Source organism: Acartia tonsa, chromosome 13 (assembly GCF_053477335.1).
Source record: "Acartia tonsa isolate MP-2025a chromosome 13, ASM5347733v1, whole genome shotgun sequence".
Taxonomy (NCBI): Eukaryota; Metazoa; Arthropoda; class Copepoda; order Calanoida; family Acartiidae; genus Acartia; species Acartia tonsa.
The window spans coordinates 6,892,067-6,910,828 of record NC_137272.1 but is presented as its reverse complement, the minus strand read 5'-3'; the positions used below and the strand labels follow the sequence as shown (position 1 = coordinate 6,910,828).

General features: G+C 36.6%; 1 protein-coding gene across 1 annotated transcript in view; it reads right to left on the bottom strand.

Annotated features, from left to right (window-relative positions):
• Window positions 1-1,762: 1,762 nt before the first annotated feature.
• Window positions 1,763-18,762, bottom strand: part of Fancm (FA complementation group M) — a 40,312-nt gene continuing 23,312 nt past the window's right edge. Inside the window, exons 30-34 of the mRNA XM_080146176.1 lie at window positions 17,927-18,067; window positions 15,384-15,459; window positions 14,920-15,044; window positions 13,989-14,081; window positions 1,763-1,884 (exon numbers count right to left, since the gene is read on the bottom strand). Of these exons, the coding sequence (XP_080002302.1) occupies window positions 1,783-1,884; window positions 13,989-14,081; window positions 14,920-15,044; window positions 15,384-15,459; window positions 17,927-18,067 (537 nt within the window). The 3' untranslated portion in view covers window positions 1,763-1,782. The remainder of the gene's footprint in view (window positions 1,885-13,988; window positions 14,082-14,919; window positions 15,045-15,383; window positions 15,460-17,926; window positions 18,068-18,762) is intronic.

Here is an 18,762-nt window from a genome sequence, read left to right as displayed (position 1 = left end):
ATCAAAAAACAGGAGCCGAGAAAATAACGGACTGACAAAGTGATTATAGAGTAGCTTCGCTAATAATTTTTTTAGTGAGGGAGGGGGATTTCTGATTCCAATTTTAAAAAGAAAGAATAAATAGGGGAAGGGTGGTGATTTTTTTCTAAGAGTAGTTTCTCTTGTACCCTCTCCCAGGAGCTATGAGAAGCTACCTTGTAAAGGAGAACCATATCGGTTTAGCGGTTAGCGTGAACCTTCGGTACAAGTAAACTGACAGAGATACATACATCCTGTTATTACGTACTAAGTATATTCTATCAAATAAAGTAGTAAGTTTTTTGTCTGATGCTTAAGATTTTCATAACTACTTCACACAGTTACCGAGATGGTTTTAGGCTATTTTTCTACCATTTTGAATACAGGTTTTTGAAGGGATATGGAAGGACAGAGAAAATAGCCTACAACCTCACAAAGATCATGTCGGTTCAGCAGTTAGCGAGATTCTTCGTTACAGAAAAAAAGGATTTATAAGATAAACATATAATAGGATATAGGGTTATTTTGTCTATTGCTAAATATCTCAGAAAATACTAGGCTTTAATACAAAGTAAATCAATGCCTGTCTGTCTAAAGCTTAAGATCTTGGTATCCGCTGAACAGATTGGGTTCTAAATTCTAATCTTCAGGGAATATATCTACTGGTCCTGTGGTAGTTATAGGCTATTTTCTGGGAAACCCACCCCCCCAAAAAAATCAACCACCCCTCAATTTATTTTTGTAAACTAATGCGAATCAGCGGGGTGGGGAAACCCCCACCGCACCCTGGGGCGAAGCCTAAATGAAAAAAATAATCACAATTTTTTATATTTTTTTTGACAAATTTTTAACAAATGATTCTATAAAAGAGGGGACGAAGCCTCTAGAGGCTAGGGGCGAAGCCTCTAATCCTAGTAGAAATTAAAAAGCTTTAAGTGTCCCTCCCCCAAAGAAAATAGCAAAAAACCATCACAGGACTATTAGGTATATTCCATGAAGAGTAGAGCCCAATAGGTTCAGTGATGTACTATATGTACATTATAAATGTTCTTATTTTAGATGACCAGAGGCACACCCATGAGAAGCAAAGCAAGCCTACATAAACTAATTTCATTCCTGAGCATACCCCCCCTAAATTTTTCTCAATTACTGAAAGTCTTGTACTTTCAGATTATCAATAATGTCAGATTCCTAAAGCTCAGGATTGGAACAGTTTTTTCACCTCCTCTATTACCACTCTACTATTACCCCACTATTACTCAATTAATCAGCATTTTCTTATTATCATTAAGAACCTAACAATGGTAATATGTCGTGATTCTGCCTTATAAGAGCTTAAGAACTGTCAGTCATTTTCTCTTCCTAATGAGGTGAGACATTATCAGGAAATATACATCCCTGACAGTGAAAAAACTGACCTACGGTAGAGAACATACTACCTATAGTTAGTTATAAAGTCTTTCAGGAACCCTTGAAAGACTCCTATAACTGAATGTTGACTTGAACAGCATTAGGTTATAGTAAATTTTATAGTTGTTTTACAAGCATTACCTCAGGAGTTTAGAATCAGATCAAGATTCTAAATTTGCTGTATACAGCTATAATCAAATGAGGGAGGTCTGGACACTAATTTGAATCTACAGAAAGTGATTTTGCGTTTCTCAATAGGGATGTAAATCAATTTATCGACCATTGTCTTATCCCTTTGGATCCCTGCTAATTATAGAAAAATAATTTATAATCATTCCGTTCTTAATATTATCTTTAAAATCTTACTTGTATAAAGTTTTCATGTAATTCACTAAGAAACATGTTTTTGTATTTATCTTTTAATTCAAACCACTTGTCTATCGTTTCCGGGGTTGTCTGAACGAAACATTCGTTAAATCTATTTGTGGTAATTATTTTCAAAACTGATAGGTAGTCAAATAATTACATTTTTAGTTTTAAAAATTTCAAGAAAAACTCCTCTTTGTTTATAGAATGTTACTACAGGGAGAAACAAGGATGACAACGTCCATAAGTAGCAAAGTTCAAATAATTATGGATGGACATCCGGAAAAATGAACTATAGAGCAGTATCATAAAATAATACATCAGACTTGATAAAATAGCTCACGAAACCCAGACTGGCCAGCCAATTTTGAAAATAAAAAACGTACATAACGTACACAAAAAAATACGTTACGTACATAAAAAAAAGTAAAAAAACGTACAAAAACGTACATTCCTAATAAAAATAAGTTAAATAATTTCCTAGTTACCTATTATCAATACATTTAAGTCTACTAGCAGCTACCTGTAAAGGAGAACCATAGCGAACTGACACACAAGATATCCTATTACTCTATTCAAAAGAACTAGCGTCTACGCTCCTAAAGGCCTCTAGGGGCACTTGAGGAGGGGAGAGTTGAATTCAATAAAAAAAAACATGGATGACAACATACATAAGTAGCGAAGCTCAAAAGTTATTTATAGACATCTGGAAAAAAAATTAACTTAATATCAGTGAGCAATTAAAATTCATTTTTGGGGGGAGGAGGTAGTTTATTTTCTAAAGTCAATTTCTCTTGGGAGGGTGGATGGTGATACTCTTCCCCAAAATAGTTATTATGTACAAAGTATATCCTATTATAAGGACCAGCGACTACGCCCTTAGAGGCCTCTAGAGGAACTTGATTAGGGGGGGGGGGGGGGGAGTTGAATTCAAAAACCCATTTTTTTTTATTTAAAAATAAAAAGTAAAAAACAAGGATGACAACATCCTTAAGTAGCGAAGCTCAAAAGTTATGGATGGAAATCTGGGAACTATATAAACTATAGAGTAGTGTCGTAAAAAATAAGCATTTAACTTATTTGAATAAATCACAAAACCTTTTAAAAATATATAATAACGTGAAAATCTAAGAATAAATTCAGCCCCCCAACCATTAAGCAAATCTCAATGAAATTTAGTGGAAGTATTAAGAATGAAAACTAATACAATCCCTGAAAATTACAACCGTCTATCAGGAATATGAGTTGTGAAAATCACAAAAACCTATACATCTAGGAATCGATCTAGCACTGCAACAAATAGACAAACCTTAAAGAAACTTTTTGAAAATATTTAGAATGTTAATTTATTTATTCCCTGAAAATTTCAGCCGTCTATCTTGAATAGAAGTCGAGAAAACCATGAAAAAAAGAAAATCGAGGAATAGATCTAGCACCCAACAAAAAGGCAAATCTCAATGAAAATATGTAGAATGTGAACTTATTCAATCAAAAAACAGGAGCCGAGAAAATAACGGACTGACAAAGTGATTATAGAGTAGCTTCGCTAATAATTTTTTTAGTGAGGGAGGGGGATTTCTGATTCCAATTTTAAAAAGAAAGAATAAATAGGGGAAGGGTGGTGATTTTTTTCTAAGAGTAGTTTCTCTTGTACCCTCTCCCAGGAGCTATGAGAAGCTACCTTGTAAAGGAGAACCATATCGGTTTAGCGGTTAGCGTGAACCTTCGGTACAAGTAAACTGACAGAGATACATACATCCTGTTATTACGTACTAAGTATATTCTATCAAATAAAGTAGTAAGTTTTTTGTCTGATGCTTAAGATTTTCATAACTACTTCACACAGTTACAGAGATGGTTTTAGGCTATTTTTCTACCATTTTGAATACAGGTTTTTGAAGGGATATGGAAGGACAGAGAAAATAGCCTACAACCTCACAAAGATCATGTCGGTTCAGCAGTTAGCGAGATTCTTCGTTACAGAAAAAAAGGATTTATAAGATAAACATATAATAGGATATAGGGTTATTTTGTCTATTGCTAAATATCTCAGAAAATACTAGGCTTTAATACAAAGTAAATCAATGCCTGTCTGTCTAAAGCTTAAGATCTTGGTATCCGCTGAACAGATTGGGTTCTAAATTCTAATCTTCAGGGAATATATCTACTGGTCCTGTGGTAGTTATAGGCTATTTTCTGGGAAACCCACCCCCCCAAAAAAATCAACCACCCCTCAATTTATTTTTGTAAACTAATGCGAATCAGCGGGGTGGGGAAACCCCCACCGCACCCTGGGGCGAAGCCTAAATGAAAAAAATAATCACAATTTTTTATATTTTTTTTGACAAATTTTTAACAAATGATTCTATAAAAGAGGGGACGAAGCCTCTAGAGGCTAGGGGCGAAGCCTCTAATCCTAGTAGAAATTAAAAAGCTTTAAGTGTCCCTCCCCCAAAGAAAATAGCAAAAAACCATCACAGGACTATTAGGTATATTCCATGAAGAGTAGAGCCCAATAGGTTCAGTGATGTACTATATGTACATTATAAATGTTCTTATTTTATATGACCAGAGGCACACCCATGAGAAGCAAAGCAAGCCTACATAAACTAATTTCATTCCTGAGCATACCCCCCCTAAATTTTTCTCAATTACTGAAAGTCTTGTACTTTCAGATTATCAATAATGTCAGATTCCTAAAGCTCAGGATTGGAACAGTTTTTTCACCTCCTCTATTACCACTCCTCTATTACCACTCTACTATTACCCCACTATTACTCAATTAATCAGCATTTTCTTATTATCATTAAGAACCTAACAATGGTAATATGTCGTGATTCTGCCTTATAAGAGCTTAAGAACTGTCAGTCATTTTCTCTTCCTAATGAGGTGAGACATTATCAGGAAATATACATCCCTGACAGTGAAAAAACTGACCTACGGTAGAGAACATACTACCTATAGTTAGTTATAAAGTCTTTCAGGAACCCTTGAAAGACTCCTATAACTGAATGTTGACTTGAACAGCATTAGGTTATAGTAAATTTTATAGTTGTTTTACAAGCATTACCTCAGGAGTTTAGAATCAGATCAAGATTCTAAATTTGCTGTATACAGCTATAATCAAATGAGGGAGGTCTGGACTACTAAACAGTCAGAACCATCTCAACAAGCAAGCACAGACACCCGTGCTCGCAAGCGATCTGTTAATAAACAACTAGAGTTTAGCAGATGTAAGTTAAGATGAGGAGTTCCGGTAAATAAGAACTCCCGACCTATCAGACGGACATTGTCTAAATCTGAAGTGTTTGCAGGTGAACCAAGCAAGCTCACTGATATTGTTTTTCATGACTGTGAAGATACTGAATCTGGACCAGTAACTAGGTCCTGTAAGCGTACTTTACACCCACCTTTGGACTTTTCTAGAGTAAAACTTAAAGTGTATCTTTAGACAGTGTCAGACCCAAAGACACTAATCTGGTTTATACTGATAACCAGGAACTAGTACCAGAACAACCATTAAGTGCTAGTACACCATTTGGATCACATCTCCAAGTTGAGTCTGATAATCCTGATCATCTATCTGGGATTGAAGATAGAGAGGATCTTGATTGGGATCCTTTTTCCCCTAATCTTACTTATAGTAATATACAGTCTATTGTTGACTCTGTTTTTGAGGATGCATTAGACATAACTGAGAGAGGTCAAGACGATAACCTCCCTGGAAGCTTACCCAGTGCCTCCACTAGTACACACAATATTTCTGTAGGATCCTTGAGTAACTTATCCACAATGGCTCAAAAAGATCCTAGGGAATTAATGCTAGAGTGCGATAATGCTCACACTCTAGATGAAGACTGCAAAATATATATTGCAGATTTATTTAGTCGGACCCATGACTTTTTGAATAGCCAGAGCAAAGAAATAGACCTTGCTGTTAGAAGGTTGGGTGACAACCTTAATTACTTCAGGAGATACCCAACTCCTGAGTTTACACCTCAGGATATGGAGGCAGGTAAGGCATTACGAAAACGGCTAATGGAAAAGAGCCTTGCAATCCAGGCTCACTTGAGCAAATCTGCCAACTCAGAGAAAACTTCTGAGGATTTGGCTTCTGGAATTAAACAAATGAAAATTCCTAGACCTGCAGTAAATGGCCAACAATCTGCAGGTAGTAGCAATGACAATGATCAGAATGGTAATAAGCAAGGACTTCCATCAACCTTGCTTTCTACTGGTCTTAGTCAGCTACCTATGGCAACCAGAACTACGGACTGCCAAAACAATAGTTTGACTCTAGCAATTAAAAAGGCAAGAGTCCATCAAAAACGAGATCCTGTTTTAGTTTAACTAGCAGATCTTGGTGATTCATTTTCTGAGTTAATTGCTGTGGACTGTAATCAACTTGGTAAATTCAACAAAGCTCACAGCAGATTCAAGGAACTTCTTGAAAAGAGCCAAAGGGCCTTGAAGAAGGCTTGTGACTTGTGTGATAATGCAATGTCATGCGAGCTTGCTGAGGATGCTCATAACCTCAATGAAGCTATTACTGAGCTTGAAAGCTTGATATATGAATGTGAGGGCCATGTTGATAATCAAAAAGAAAAACATGGATTCTCACATGGTAATATGCCCTCCAAAGATAAGATGGCAACTTTACCATTGCCAACCTTTTCAGGAGGTAAAGAAGATGAACTAAACTTCTACACCTTCAGGGAGAAATTTGATACATACATTGATTCACTCCCCTCCCTAGCAAATTGTGAAATTTTATCCATCCTTAAAGAGAAATGTCTTAAAGGTATTGCAGCCAAAATGGTGTCCTCTGAGGAAACCACTACAGCTGTAATGGATAAGCTTGCTTCTTTCTATGGCAGTAAGGACCTAATTCTTGCCAGAAAGAAAAAGCAAATACTACCTCTGGGTGGGAGCAGCAATTGAATTGGCTGGTTGAGGTGCGATCCCAACTTGGATCAATCCAAATCTTTACTGTCAAATACCAAGCTGAAAACTTGCTCTATTATAAGCTGGATCTTGCTAATGCTGTATCAGGACTTTTGATTAAAGAGCATTTCAAAGAGATCACAAGAACTTTTAGATCTCAGGTTAGCATGGGATGCTCTGATGGCGAATTATGCTATAATGCTTTATTGCGCTATTTAGATGAAGAAATTCATCAAATATCTTACTGGCTTGCACACAACGAAAGTAGATCTGTGTTGCAATCAGCCCAACCCCAAATTCAATCTAATAATGGAATTAGGGGGGCCAGGAACCAACCTAAGGCCCAAGGTGCTACATATGTTTCTTCAGAAACATCTGCACCCTCAAATAGTACTCAAATATCAAATATGGGTACCCCAACCCCAGCTCTAGTATACACAGGTGCTGGCAAGAAACCAACTCCCATGAAATGTAACTTATGTCATGGGAGACATACTCACATGTACAACTGTGAGCAATACATTCAAGCTCCTATTAAAGATAGGAAAAAGCTTAATGTAACAACTAAGAGCTGCTACAGGTGCTTGCAACTGGATGCACAGGTAGAGTTTACTTCAATTGAAGAATGGTGGAGCAAACACAAGAATGATTGCAGAACCAATTTTACCTGTAAAGTTGGGAAATGTCAGTATTCTGTCCATAGAATGCAAAAACATATTCTTGTGTGCGCCACTCATGGTGATGCTAATGCTGAGAGGATGAATGAGTTCAAAAATTCACTTCCAGTTGGTCAAATGCCTAACACCTCTCAAACCAATTATCTTAATGGACCTACTCTAACTGATAATGAAACAGTTAATGCATTAGTTCCATCTGAAGATGGTACTATTCCAGATGTAGGAACACCTGCCATATTTATGTGCCAGAAAATAAAGGCGCTAGATGGCTCTCATATATTTGTCTTCTTTGACAGTGGCTGTGGTGCTGCAGCTATTTCTACACATGCTGCCTCCAAAGTTGGCAGCACAGTGTTTCGCCCTGGCCCTAATACTATGAATGTAGCAGGGGGTAATACCACATGGTAGTGATAAATTCTACCTGCCTATGACAGAATCCCAGGTCAAGGCCACAATCATTGCTACCAAGATGGATCGCCTTACTGCACCATTTCCTGTCTGGGAATTGCAAGAGGCCTTTCAAGATCTTGTCCGCCACTACAAGGGCAATGAAATCTTACCTACAGTACCCAGCAATATAGGGGGCTGTGAGGTTGATATCATATTAGGTATTAAATATAATACCTATTATCCATACTTGGTATGCACATTACCCTGTGGGTTATCACTCTATCATAGTCCATTTGATGGAGTTGATGGCCATGCAGGTGTTCTTGGAGGACCCCATCACTCTTGGGCTAAAGCCAAGGAAACCGTGTCCTTTATAGGTACAGCCTCATTCTTTACCAATGAACTTAAGGCTTACAGATATATTAACAACTCATTGCTTGAATCCAGAAAGTCTTGGATTGCTGCTAATGAGGATGAGTCTTGGGAAAATATAAACTCAAATGAGTTGGTTTACAGCAATGAAGAACCTGTAAAACTCAACAAGGATTATGATCTTCAAGATCTCAGTGCTAAGAAAAAGCTCAAACGTTACCTTGAAATTGAGCTGCTTGGTACAGAGGCCTCATACAGGTGTATATCTTGTAGAGGATGTGTGGATTGCAAGCATGGAGACAAGCTTGAAGCCACCAGCCTTAAAGAAGAGTCTGAAGACGCTCTTATACAGTCAAGGACCCATTATGACATTGAAAGGAAGAAAATAACTGCTTCCCTTCCATTCACCTCAGATCCTACAAAGGATTTAGCGCCTAACAGGCATATTGCTCTGAAAATCCTGAAAGGGCAAATGAAAAAGCTAGCTAATGACCCAGAAGCTAAAGCTCAAGTCATAGCCAGTCATGAAAAACTTGCTAGTCGTGGATACAGCTGCAATGTCACAGATTTACCTCCAGAGCACCAGAAACTATTGGTGGATCTGCCAGGTGAATATTACCTCCCTTGGCGATTTGTTGCCAAAGAAGGCTCTCTTTCAACTCCCATGAGGGTAGTTTTTGATGCATCATCCCGTACAGCAACTGGAAAATCTTTAAATGATGTCCTTGCTAAGGGATCAAATAAGTTGGAAAAGATTCTAGATCTCAACTTAAACTTTAGATCTGGTCCATATGCTTTCTGTAGTGACATTCAGATGGCCTACAACCAGATTGCGCTGAACCCAGAACATTACAGGTGGCAGCGATACCTCTGGTATAAGGACCTTGATCCAGATGGTCCTATTGAAGAGAGGGTTATTTTGACAGCCATATATGGTGTCACATCATCTGGAAACCAGACCTATGAAGGTATCCAGAAACTTGCAGTTCATGTGATCAAGAATCACCCTGAACATGCTAAGGGTGCAACCACATTAAAGAACAAAACATATGTGGATGATACAAATGATACTGCTTCATCAAATAAAGAACTTGATGAGATCATTGCTGGCCAAGTCTTCACTCTTAAAAAGGGTGGAATGGCTGCAAAATCTTACACTAGAACTGGAGTACCTCCAGATGAAAGTGTTTCCAAGGATGGAGAAACAGTATCCTTCCTTGGCTACCGATGGAATCCTATCAAGGATTGCCTTATGTTAGATGCCAAAGAACTCTATTTTGGCAAAATCAAAAGAGGCAAGCGCCCATTGCCAGTCCAAGGCAATCTTAAAGATGCACTTGCATTGACTTTTACTAAGAGAACCCTTCTTAGTAAAATTGGTGGCAACTTTGACCCGATTGGGTTAATTGCACCCTGTTCAGCTAAATTTAAATATGATTTTCATGAAATACTCCATGAAGGTAAAGGTTGGGATGATTTGTTGCCAGAGAAGTATCTAGATGTTTGGGTTGACAACATAAATATGATGGTCCAAGTCACTGATATTAAGTTTCCAAGGCAGTCATGCCCAAAGATGCCCTAGAACCCATAGACCTCTTTGTTAGCATGGACGCTAGTCAGCATCTTGCTATAGTTTGTGTTCATGCCAGAACTGAAAATAAGCATGGACAGGTGTGTGTCAGGCTAGTTGCTGGCAAGTCTAAGATTGTCAGTGGCTCCACTATACCTAGAGCTGAGCTAAAAGCTGCTGTAGCTGGTGTTACCCTGGCTGACACAGTTATCAAAAATTTAAAAGGCAAAGTGCGAAAAGTCACTTATGTTACAGACTCCTCTGTTGTTCTGTCCTGGATCAGTCAGGATACTAGGCCAATGTCACTTGGCATCAGAAGCTCTGTTATAGAAATCAGACGTTTTTCTGAAGTAGAACAATGGAGACATATACCATCGGCAGAAAACATAGCTGATTTAGGCTCCAGGATGAATGCTTCTGTAAAAGACATTGATGAACATTCAGAATGGCAGAATGGTAAGAGATGGATGTACTTAAAGTATGAGGACATGCCACTCAAGAAAATATCTCAGATAAACTTGGATAAGGAAGCTGAAATTGCTGTCAGCAAAGAGATATTAGTGAACTATACTGATCCCTTACCAGGTAAGTCTCAAATTGAGGAAAGGAAAGTATACAGTAAGTATCTTTACTTGCCTACAGCCTTACCATGGCGCAAGGCTGTCAGAGTCATTGCAATCTGTAACAGATTCTGCAAATATGATTTTAAGTCAAGGCTAAAAGCTGACCAGCAAGTTACACGTAGTAGCAAGACCAAAGCTGCTGAAAAAGCCACATCACACTCTCTCACATTTACACATGATGAGTTAGCAGAAGCAGAAAATTACTTCTTTAAGAAAGCAACAAAAGAAGTATATCGCTTTAGCAATCCAAAAGAGTACAAAAATAATTCCTTAGTTAAGAAAGGGATATTGCTGTACTCTGGAAGAATTTTGGAAGGACAAGCCATCAATGATATTGAAAAGATCATGTCTGACATAAGACCACTTAGTTTTGTCAGACCAATCATTGATAGGTTTTCACCAGTGGCATACAGTATCATGTTATATGCTCACATAAACTTGTTCACCACAGAAATACAAATGCTACACTGAACGAGTCTCGGAATATTGCCTTTATATTAGGAGGCAGAGACTTGGCAAAGGAAGTAAGAGTAGCTTGTGTGCATTGCCGCAGGTACAAAGCTCGACTTCTTGAAGCTGAAATGGCCCCAGTCCATGAGAATCGACTGACCATAGCACCACCTTTTTACTTTGCACAGGTGGATCTTATGGGCCCATTTACAGCAATCTGTGAACACAATCACAGATCATCAGTCAAGGTATGGGGCATGGTAGCTAGAGATCCATCATCTGGCGCTATAGCTGCCCACGTGATGACTAAATATAGTACTGAAGCCTTTCTACAAGCCTTCATGCGATTGACACATCGCTATGGAGTACCTGCTAAAGTTTTTTCTGACCCAGGATCCCTATTGGTCAAAGCAGGTAAAGATACTAAATTGTAAATTTGGTAAATGGTAAATTTGATGTCACTTTTGACCACGCAGTAAGTCCTACTGCTACCCCTAACTTTCAAGGTTGTGTTGAAAGAAATATAATAGAGATTAAAAATATCTTTTACCAAACCTATAGTGGTTTAACATTGGATGTTGTCTCATATGAAACAGCATTTAGTTATTGTGCAAATGAGCTCAACAACATACCTCTATGCCTTTCATCTAAAACAGATGAATTAGGACATGTTGACCTAATAAGTCCTAACAGACTTATAATGGGGCGCAACAACCGTAGAGCCCCCACTGGGCCAGCATCACTAGCCCAACCAGGTAGACTGTTAAAACAGATCCAGTTAATGACAGAATCCTGGTGGAAAGTCTGGCGAACAGAACATATAATGAACTATGTTCCTAGACCTTCCAGGTTCAACAGAACAACAGTTCAACCAGAAGAAGGTGATATTGTCATCTTTAAGAAAGATCAGGAAGAACTAAGTTCTGATCATATTTGGCGAATTGGACGTGTAACTGAATGTATAGTGTCTGAAGACAACATTGTTCGCACTGTCCGCATCCAGTATAGAACAGACTGGAAAAATAAGTTCCGTGAAACTACTAGAGGAACTAGGAGTATTGCCAAACTATTTGCTGAAGATGATATCCCTTTCATTGATCAGCTAAATGAGAGTAGCCTTCATGCTAATGCTCTCTATTTCAACTATCTGAAGACCAATCAGGAAGTTCATGATCTTAGAGACAATGAAGCTTACCCACTCATTCTACCCTCACCATGGGAAGAAGATTAATTATGTGTGTATAATTATGTACATAACCTATAAATTATAAAAACAAAGCAAAAAAAAAAAATATCAAAATACTAAAAAAAAACAATATTTAACATTGTATTATTATATGTTTATTAATTGTGATAAAATATTATAAAATAAAAATTTAAAAATATATTTATTATTATTTGTTATATTTCAGCTTGCAATCATGGGAGTACCTACTGGTCATTTCTCCCGCCCCCCCAGTGTACTATATGTACATTAAAAATGTTCTTATTTTAGATGACCAGAGGCACACCCATGAGAAGCAAAGCAAGCCTACATAAACTAATTTCATTCCTGAGCATACCCCCCCTAAATTTTTCTCAATTACTGAAAGTCTTGTACTTTCAGATAATCAATAATGTCAGATTCCTAAAGCTCAGGATTGGAACAGTTTTTTCACCTCCTCTATTACCACTCCTCTATTACCACTCTACTATTACCCCACTATTACTCAATTAATCAGCATTTTCTTATTATCATTAAGAACCTAACAATGGTAATATGTCGTGATTCTGCCTTATAAGAGCTTAAGAACTGTCAGTCATTTTCTCTTCCTAATGAGGTGAGACATTATCAGGAAATATACATCCCTGACAAGTGGTTACTGAGATATTGAGCTTCTGATATACAGACGGACAAGCAGACAGACAGACATCATTCTACTTTGTATTATAGATAATATACTATTTTTGTAATACTTTTTGTACAAATACAAATAAATATAAAAATACTTTTATACTTATATTTGATTCTTATTCTTTAAAAACTGAAGATACCAAAAAATAAGACTTCTTAATCCTAAACTGAGCACCATATGATATCTCGGAAAATTTACCCAAGTATATATATAAAGAATTTGAAAAAAATTATCGTAAAATCTATTAAAGGGGTAGTTGCATGAAATGCATTTAAACTTGAATTTAGTCAACTGCATATCTCTTTCTGTTCAATAGTTTAAACTAAATCTATAGGACATATATTTCAAATCCATAAATTTAAACTGTAAGTTCTAATAACATATATGCATAATTTACCTACATATTTTTGTTCTATGAAAATTGAAGATATTATTGAATTTATTTGATATAATACACCTATTGTTTTTGCAAAAATTTTCGTACAAAACATACAAATTACTTTTCTACTAATATTTGATTCTTATTCTTAAAAAAAACGTAAAACGTACAAAAATTCAAAATATAAAATACGTTACGTACACATATCAAAATAACCAGAAAAAAAACCAGAACGTACTCAGATTCGATACGTTACGTACAAAACGTACACTCTGGCCAGTCTGGAAACCTTTCAAAAATTTAAATTAACGTGGAAATCTAGGAATCGATCTAGCACCCCAATTACTAAACAAATTGTAATAAACTCTGCGAAAATATGAACAATGTGAACTTATCTTATCTCAAAAAAGTTAAACCATCTATCTTCAAAAGGAGCCGAGAAAATAGCGTTACCCCAAAAACGTTTCAGATGGACAAACGAATGTTTAAAATTATAGTGTAGCTTCGCTACTAAAAAATAAAACTGGGTTAATTTCTTCTGTTATGCCTTGTTGTGACTTTATATTATTAATCATTAGATAATAGAGGATCTTTCTTTATTCTTCGAAGTAATCTTTGGATCATGGAAAGAAAACGAAGTTTCGGGTTTCGTCGCTTTTTAACAGTAGCTTTTCTCCTATTTCTAGCCCCTGCGGGGCAATCATTAACACTTACCTAACCTTAAATAACCTTTCAAAAGCTACTGTGAAAATGCGAGGAAGCCTGCAACTTCGTTTTCTTTCCATGACCCCAACTTTTCTTAGTATATCTTCAAATTACCACCCTCTTCCTCCTTTTTCACTTAAACAACAATGATACTAAAAGACTTGCATTAAAAATCTCAAAAATGTCTACCTTATATTTATGTTTATTTTCCAGAACAGTATCAACATCGAATGTATATGGTAGTTCCAGAGAGCTAAATCCAATTCCACTATCATTGTCACTGAGTACATGAATCATTTTAATCTTTAATACAAAAGAACTTGTATGTCATTAAAAGAGCTAGTCAGTGTAGGTAAGAGCTTTTGTAGGGCCATTCCTGATAACATAGAAACTTATTTTTGTCTTAGATTTTTTTTCTTGGTATTATTACTACCTATAAGTTATAACCTTAAAAAGTGTGAATATATCTACTCAAATATAAAGAGAGTCATTTTTAGTCAAATGCGCTCATTAAGTCAAACTGTTCTTAATTTCGACCATATGTATATATGAAATGGTCAAAATTAAGAGCAGTTTGATGCGCATTTGACTAAAGGATCTACTGCAGTTCACGGTAAAATATTGCTGGTAACGAATATTGCTAAAAATCTATGAATTTAAAAGGCTGCTAGCTGCCAAACGGCTGAACGTACACATCATGCCCGAAAACAGTTTTAAGCGGCATAAGAAGGCCTACAAATAATCTGGAATAACCATAGATCAATAATGCATAATTATATCGCAGTGCAGATAAATGCGCGAAAAAGGCCTATTTTACGCGCTTTTTCTTCAGTGAAGCTTTCCCTGTGCATCATTGGATCTTGGCTATTCCAGATTATTTGTAGGCCTTCTTATACCGCTTAAAATGGTGTGCGGGTATGATCTGTACGTTCAGCCGTTTGGCTTTTGCCTTTAAAATTCATAGATTTTCAGCAATATTCGTTACCAGCAATATTTTACCATGAACTGCAGTAGATCCTGACTAAATGCTAGCATACAACTTTACGGAAAATATGTGAATGAAGCTCTTTATGTTTCTTCAAATCAAATAGTTCTTCTTAATTCAATTAAAATCATTCCTTTCGTCTAAAAGATCATCAATAAGATCTTTGTATTGATCAACAACTGGTTCTTCAGCATTCTTGTTCTCAATAATTTCAATTATTTCAATATCATCATCATTCTTGTCAAGCATAGGCTCATCTGATTTAAGATAAAGATATAGTGAATGAATTCAGAGAGAGAGAGAGAGCGGAAATAGAGCTGTTAAATTCCTCAGTCCCCAAAGTTTTACAATAAAGTTTTCTTATTCAATGGCTCAACAACTTTGAGCACTATTATTGAGTTTTGATTGGTTGGTTGAAAATTTAAAAGTTTAAACCTTTCAACCACTACTCTTAATCTACAGAAGGGGTAATTTTGTGTATTATCACTGGGGATGTACACCAATTTATCGGCTATTGTTGGTAACCCTTTAGATCCCTTGGTTTTACTTGATATATATCTCCTTAAACTGTTGTTCATTAACTTTATATCCTGTCCCTGTAACTGGAATATCTTCTACTACATCCATAACACTTGTTGGAGAAGCAAGAATCTCGTTGATATCAATATCAGACTCCTGAAAAAGAAAAATCAAATTGAAGGTAATGATTATAAAATTGCTGCATTTATTATTTTTATAGAAAAAAAATATATTGGTCTGATTTTTAAAATTCTCACTTTTAGGACATAAGCAGTTAAACTTAAAAATTAATGAAAATTAAACAAAACAATGGCTATGTAATTCTGGAATCTGATTGGCTCTGAAAAAAAAAGTAACACTTTATATCTTTAGACTAGCGGCTACGCCCCTAGAGGACTCTAGGGGCACTTGAGTAGGAGAGAGTCGAATTTTATTTAATAATTCAATTTCTTATTTTTTTATTTTTTTGGGGGGGATTTTTTATTTTTTTGGGGGGTTGGGGGTGTCCCACCCCCCAAGAAAATAGTTATAAACCTTCCCGGGACCTATGAGAAGCTACCCTGTTAAGGAGAACCCGATCGGTTCAGCGGTTAGCGAGATCCTTCGGTACAAACATACAAACACACAAACATCCTGTTACTTTATTATAAGGATTATTCAAAACATAAAAGGGGGGGGGGAAAATGTGGTGACTCGTGCCACGACATACCTGCAATTTTATTTTGGGTGCTACTCCCTTAGTTTTAGAGATAATTGGGTGAAATCTTTTGGGCTGGGTCACTAATTACCCCAACTAGAGGTATCTTTCAAAAAAAACGGCGGCGGGTCCGCCGCTCCCGCCGTTCGCCGCCATTTTCCGCCGCCGCCAAAAAAAAAAAATTTATTGCATTTCTCGCCGAATTAGGCAATTTGGAATCATTTGAGACCATGTTATTTTTTTCAAAAATTTTTCCCCTTATAACCAACCCTGCGGGGGGACTTAGTCATTTTTTTCAAATTCTCGTTTATCAAGGTATATCTTAAATTCAGTGCCTCTCCTAAGCTTTTAAAGATATTGAGACAAAACCTTTTGAGGTAGATCAGTAAAAAATATTTGAATAAAAAAATGGCGGCGGTACCGCCGCTCCCGCCGTCCACCGCCATTTTCCGCCGCCGCCAAAATTTTTTTTATTGCATTTCTCGCCGAATTAGGCAATTTGGAATCATTTGAGACCATGTTATTTTTTTCAAAAATTTTTCCCCTTATAACCAACCCTGCGGGGGGACTTAGTCATTTTTTTCAAATTCTCGTTTATCAAGGTATATCTTAAATTCAGTGCCTCTCCTAAGCTTTTAAAGATATTGAGACAAAACCTTTTGAGGTAGATCAGTAAAAAATATTTGAATAAAAAAATGGCGGCGGTACCGCCGCTCCCGCCGTCTACCGCCATTTTCCGCCGCCGCCAAAAATTTTTTTATTGCATTTCTCGCCGAATTAGGCAATTTGGAATCATTTGAGACCATATTATTTTTTTCAAAAATTTTTCCCCTTACAAGCCGTCCTGTGGGCGGCGGAAAATTGCGGTGGATGGCGGGAGCGGCGGTATCGCCGCCATTTTTTATTCAAATATTTTTTTGCTGATCTACCTCAAAAGATTATGTTTCAATATCTTTAAAAGCTTAGGAGAGGCACTGAATTTAAGATATACCTTAATAAACGAGAATTTGAAAAAAATGACTAAGTCCCCCTGCAGGGTTGGTTATAAGGGGAAAAATTTTTGAAAAAAATAACATGGTCTCAAATGATTCCAAATTGACTAATTCGGCGAGAAATGCAATAAAAAAATTTTTGGCGGCGGCGGCGGTAAATGGCGGTGGACGGCGGGAGCGGCGGTACCGCCGCCATTTTTTATTCAAATATTTTTTACTGATTTACCTCAAAAGGTTTTGTCTCAATATCTTTAAAAGCTTAGGAGAGGCACTGAATTTAAGATATACCTTAATAAACGAGAATTTGAAAAAAATGACCAAGTCCCCCTGCAGGGTTGGTTATAAGGGGAAAAATTTTTGAAAAAAATAACATGGTCTCAAATGATTCCAAATTGCCTAATTCGGCGAGAAATGCAATAAAAAAAATTTTTTTGGCGGCGGCGGAAAATGGCGGCGAACGGCGGGAGCGGCGGACCCGCCGCCGTTTTTTTTGAAAGATACCTCTAGTTGGGGTAATTAGTGACCCAGCCCAAAAGATTTCACCCAATTATCTCTAAAACTAAGGGAGTAGCACCCAAAATAAAATTGCTGGTATGTCGTGGCACGAGTCACCACATTTCCCCCCCCCCCTTTAGTATAAGGAGAAGATTAAAATGTTTCACCAATAATTTTGTTAGTATAGTACCCAGGGAGAGAGGAGAAAATGGGCTGTTTATTATACTAGTCCCTAAAGTCTTGAAATAACGTTTTCTTAACAAACCTTGGGGACTTTTAATTAAGTTAAATTGGTTAATTCAATTAGTTGAATGTCAAAACCTTTCAACTACTAATTATAATCCACAGAAATGGTAATTTTGTGTATCATAATTAGGGGGTGTGCATCAATTTATCGGCCATTGTCCAATCCCTTTAGACCCCTGAATTAGTATAGTACCTGTTCCCCAGTAATTTTATCAGCTTTATCTTGTTGTGTACCACCAGCTCCAAGCCTCACAGGACCTGGTGGCCCTATACTAGGTTCATCCAGTTGGGAAGACGGCTTGAAAAATGTGGAAATTGTTTTCTTTGGCCTGGCCTGTTTTCAACAAATTATAAATATTACTAATATTATTTAACTAGAGGCGGCGTTCTAAAATTATCCCGCTATTGGCTAGATTGAGAATTAATCTTTTTCTTCCATTGGCCTATCCCCGAATATTAATCTTTTTCTTCCATTGTCCAATCCCTGAATATCAACCCAACTACAAAAATAGTTACTACACATAAAGATTAAATGTCCCTCTCTCTCACTTCCCTTTCTTTCCGTCTTTATTAAATTTCATTATTATCATTTTAAAACTAAGATTTCTATTATTTACTATTTTATAAACTAGCGGCTACGCCCCTAGAGGCCTCTAGTGGCATTTTAATTGTTTTTATTTATATTCAAAATATAGCTATTTAACGTTTGACGTTTATTTTTCGTTGAACTCTCTTTCTAAAATCGATAAAGGGATAGTTCTACGAAGTGTATTTAAAGAGTAAAGGTACTTAGAGTAGTGAACTTTTATATGTCTTAGTAGAATATATTAGGCATTGGATAGATATGATTTTATGTTAAAGAATTTTTAACATTGACCAGACCAAACTTTTTTTATTTGACAATATCTAAAAAACTGAAAGTGATTTGCCACATAAATTACATGAGAATGGTCTATTTTTTTCCAAATATGTATAGCCAAAACACCAATATCAGAGAATCTTTTTCCACATATTTCACAAGAGTTATAA